The sequence below is a fragment of the Priapulus caudatus genome, unplaced genomic scaffold (genome assembly GCF_000485595.1).
Source record: "Priapulus caudatus unplaced genomic scaffold, Priapulus_caudatus-5.0.1 Scaffold469, whole genome shotgun sequence".
Classification (NCBI taxonomy): Eukaryota; Metazoa; Priapulida; class Priapulimorpha; order Priapulimorphida; family Priapulidae; genus Priapulus; species Priapulus caudatus.
The window spans coordinates 210,986-215,993 of record NW_014577530.1 but is presented as its reverse complement, the minus strand read 5'-3'; the positions used below and the strand labels follow the sequence as shown (position 1 = coordinate 215,993).

At 38.8% G+C, this 5,008-nt stretch overlaps 1 protein-coding gene across 1 annotated transcript in view; it reads right to left on the bottom strand.

Moving 5' to 3' along the window:
• LOC106810733 (dual specificity mitogen-activated protein kinase kinase 7-like) overlaps nt 1–5,008 on the bottom strand; it is an 11,211-nt gene that overhangs the window by 3,646 nt on the left and 2,557 nt on the right. Inside the window, exons 2-8 of the mRNA XM_014814173.1 lie at nt 2,649–2,781; nt 2,220–2,289; nt 1,918–2,031; nt 1,520–1,639; nt 1,111–1,218; nt 799–891; nt 514–600 (exon numbers count right to left, since the gene is read on the bottom strand). Of these exons, the coding sequence (XP_014669659.1) occupies nt 514–600; nt 799–891; nt 1,111–1,218; nt 1,520–1,639; nt 1,918–2,031; nt 2,220–2,289; nt 2,649–2,781 (725 nt within the window). The remainder of the gene's footprint in view (nt 1–513; nt 601–798; nt 892–1,110; nt 1,219–1,519; nt 1,640–1,917; nt 2,032–2,219; nt 2,290–2,648; nt 2,782–5,008) is intronic.

Genomic DNA, 5,008 nt, shown 5'->3' with positions numbered 1-5,008 from the left:
CAACGAGGTATGACCGACGTGGTTATGCCTAGGGTCCCTATATACAGAGAGTTGCGCCATGACGAGTCGGAAAACTATCGGTCACGTGGTCGCTGGACGACATGTTGTTTCCAAATAGATACGCACGGCTATGGCCGTAAGAAAGTGTACAATTAAATTATCATATGGCGCGAACAATTTGAGTTACATTTCTAGAAATCTAGATACACATAGACACATGTCTTAGCTATAATCTCTGTAAATTTTGAGTTTATTGAAGCACGATTAGTCTAATTAATTACTACGGAATATTGTACAGCGTATCCATACAGCGCTGTACTTAAGCGGCAGCGGTGTGAATCCATTTGGAAACAACATGGCGTCAAATCCTGAGTTGGCGCAACTCTCTGTATACAGGGACCCTAGTTTTAAGTCCTCACCTACTACTACTACTACTACTACTACTACATATACTATTATACAACTACTATTACTACATATACTATTATACAACTACTACTACATGCAGCTTACGGCCATGTATGCAGCACAACCAGCACTCCTTGTCTTTGCTTTTGAATCGACAAGTCTACCGCTGATACCAAAGTCACACAACTTCACCTGTAATAAACAAGTAGCAATAAAATGTTTGTTAGGCAAACTGCATTCCATATACACATTTTAAAATTATGTGATTTACAGAATTCATAATCTATAGTCTTTGACCCTTTACTGGGGGAAATTATTACACTAATCTTATGTAAATCACAGTCCCATTGGAACGGCTTGAGGCAAGATTGGGGACGGAAGCCATATTACCGTTCCATTCCAATCGAGAAGAATATTAGAGGGCTTTACATCTCGATGTATCACCCCGTGTGTTTCTTTCAAGTAGTGTAGTGCCTTTACAATCTGCAAAAATAATGTCAGCCCATGTCAGCCCCTTCTTCTATTCCACATTCTGGCACAAAAATGGATATTTTTTACTGCAAATATTTGTTCCTACTGGTGAAAAACCGTTTTTATCTGGAACCAGAATTATGCGGGCTCGGATAACCAATACATGGCATTTTATATAGGGACATTATTGGTTGTTTTAGTAATCTTATATAGTTAAAATTGGTTACCCACCGCTACAGCCATCTTTCCAAGAATCTTTTCTGGGATAGGTGCTTTTAATCGCTTCATGAGTTTATCGAGGCATGTAGCCATCAATTCCATGCATATCCATACATCACTCTGGAAAACAGAATAAAAGGGATATCGAATCATAATAAGGATAGCCTTTTTCTAATGAAACGCATCATTGAAGATACTTAGAATTGCACCGAAATGCTTAAATTTTTTTCATGATTTAGAATTACAATTATATTGGCAGTGGTTTTGCAAAGATTGTTCCTTCTGCATATGAAAAACGTTACAAACTCATGGTGGCATATCTCTGGTTCCGTTTGACAAAGCATTACCAGAATGTTAATTTCAATCCTCGATAAAAGAAATCAATTGCAGTGAAATATTATTTTGTAAACTCATCACTTACATCTGTCACAAACACTCCGACACATTGGACAATGTATGGTGAATCGTGACTTTTCAGAACTACTTCTAAATCCATGATTATTCTCTTGTTTTCCTCTTTGTTCCCCGACCTTCGCATTTGCTGTAAGATTATACATATATATACCTATAATATACCTATCAGGTAGCAATCATAAAGGTGATAAATACTTTTCAATCAAACATACATTAAACAAAAATGCCAAAACAGAGTATTGTACTTAAACTGACATTTAACACACAATGTCACGTCACACCATCTCAGACGAGGTAATATGGAGAAAGATCATTAAGGATTATAATGGTATACCTAACAAGGAAAGCCTACACCCCTTCCCGTTTCCCCACCTGTGACTACAGGCCTGCCACAATGGTGCTTACTTTGACAGCTATGACCTGAGTGCTAGGTTTATGCCGCATCTTCACCACATGTCCACACGTTCCATTACCCAACTCTCCTAGCAGTTCTAAGTCGGCGATGTCCGCTTTATATTTCTAAAAACACACGTCGATAACGAATCTGAATAACCTTCTACATATGTACACATTTCAAATCAAGTTCACTGCCACTAATTGTATTTCCATTTCTACAGTAAAAGTGGTGAGCCACAAACTTTGCATTCTTTGAATTTTATTTTTTAAAAGACAAAACATGATGACAAAGGATAGATAAGAAAAATGACCTGATTTCCATTGCAGGTTAAAATTCCGGTCTGCTCCATAATTTCTTTAAGTTTTCTATCGATCTCCGCACTACAAAAAAAATAGGATCGCTATAAATACCTTGAAACCGATCAAACATGGCACTAACATATCATTACGTGCTGCTGCTTGCATCACACAACAAACTCTGCCCTGTACCAAATTTAAGCAAAAAATATGTGAATTGTGTTTGTTTTTCATCATAAATCTGTTGGCTATGTGTTAAAACATTAAAGGAATAATAAAGAGATGCAAAATACATGCAAATTATTTACCACCTGAAACTGTGACAAGCACATGTGCACATGAACAACAAGAGTAATAAAATAGCATCCCCTTTCAAATTCACTGGCCAGGTACTGGCTGTACTAGAGCTGTATTCGACACTCACGTAGTGTGGTGGTACGTACCTGTCAGGTGGCTTATGTATATTGTGAATCGGACCAGGTAGTCCCTGAGGCCGTGGTTGCCGACCCATGCTGGTATTGAGAGTAGGACTCGGAGCAGAACTTGACCGACCGTATGGCTGCTGAAGCGATAACGCTACAAAACAGATGACATTAATTTATTAAACGATTGCTGTTCAGACACTTGAAGCCATATATGGCCATGAGCATGAGGTATTGTCAATAATAAGGTAATTTCTGCTTAGAACTGCATTTACCCCACAGTGGTGGGAGTCAAGAAAAGAAGTAAGTGGGCAAGATATGAGATATCCGTAAGAGTGTTACTGGGGACACACAACAGCGCGACACAATATAATCACACAGAAACACAGAACAAGTGTGCCCCGCATCACTCTGTAGCCTGCAATTTCCGTCTTGCGCATCACCTCGGCAAACCAGTGCGCGGCATCGACGGTGGCCATCTCATAGTGTTTCACGAAGGGATGCTGCAGTAGCTGCTTGTACTTGGGCCGCTTCCGGTAGTCTTTCGTGAGGCTGGAACGGTGTGGAGAGGGGGGAAAATGTCGTGCAAAGCGAAAAATATGCCGTCGAATGACAATGACATGTCGATAGATGTTGGATCAACTTATCTGTGACAGGTCTTGTGTGTCACTAAAGCTGAGTTTATGCTACCGACTTTGTGTTGGCGAATTGGTGAATTACACAAACTTCGCAACTATACAACCGACAATCGGCAGTGTAAACGCAAAAATTGCGCAATCTACCGATCAATAGCAACTAGCTGGGAGATTAGAACATGTTCTATTTTCGCCAACTCTGAGTTGGGAAGTTGGCCCAATTTGCCAATTCGCCAACATAAAGTCAGTAGTGTAAACCCAGCTTAACTTTGTGTAATCAGTGCTACACTTTAGACATGTTGAGACAAAGTTGAGATCGTAAATTATGTTGAATCATTGTATTTTATTGTATTTCTGGCTTCAATTCTTTGATAATATTATTACGCCATTAATCATTTAATTATTTAATCGTTAACCACGAGACTACTATTGCAATAACGCGCAGAAATTGCACACCGCAATCTAGCCAACGTGTCACAAAACCTACCAGCTTTGTACAAACGAGTGGAAGTTGATTGAGAAGCCGGCGTTCTTGGGTAGCAGTGGCGGAGCCTCCTGCAGCACCTTTGTTAGCACTTCAAAGTCATTCCTGCAGTCGCCATATGGAAACTCTCCCGTCGCTAGCTCCACCTATCCGCAACAGGGGAGAGAAATCCACGTGTTGCAGCGGGGGAAAGTCATCTCACGACTTTACACTACTTTACTCCAAGTTTCACAGGAAAGGGGGGTTATTTGCGAGTAGACTACAGTGTATGTTGAAGCAGCACCCATCACTGTATTATATAATTTTAATATAATATAATAATAAGATGCCAACACTTTTCTGAGCAAACTGTAGTGAGGATGTCTGAAATGTGTAGTCCGAGGGTCACGCAGTGACCCGAGTATGCTAGGGGGGTTCGAGGCATGCGGCATGCCCCCCCCCCAGAATATTTTTGATTCCGAGATGCAATTTCCTGCATTCTGAGACCCAAAATGACAAGTTCACACTGATATTTGCTGCTAAATACATGTAGTTACTTTCAATCATGTTATATCAATGTAACACTGAAACAAAACACTTGAAATAATTATCATAAAAAAGATTTTTTTTCGATCGTAATAAAAATCGTAATTGTCTGCAAACTGGTCATAGTGGTCAAAATGCAAACGAAATTCGCATAAAATACGAATAAATCGTAGTGGTTGGCCTCTGAATAATGAATTATTATATATAATTAATAATTAATATAATATAATATTATATATTAATGCCGATTTATTAGTCATACTGCAATGTTTACAAGACGCCAAGTATGCTTTTAGTTACAGTGCAGCGAATATTTTACCACACTTCAGCATACCAGTGAAATTCCTAAGCTCCATACGTCGGCTCTGATGTCGTAATCTGGTTTCGTTGGATCGGGAGGATCTATTCTTTCAGGCTGAAAAATAACATTCATTGGTAAACCAATATTAATAACCTGAACGTTTGCACAATTTTTTTAAAATTATATTTTATTATAATGCAGAATACAGGAAAAATTTCATTAATTTAGTGGAGTAACCTGCAACTAACATCTTTAACTAATGGACCGAAAAGGTTTAGCCGTCACTCAACGAACATTAACATACTGTGCGCAGTATAAAACATTAACATACTGTGCAGCATAAAACATTAACATACTGTGCAGTATAAAACATTAACATACTGTGCAGCATAAAACATTAACATACTGTGCAGCATAAAACATTAACATACTGTGC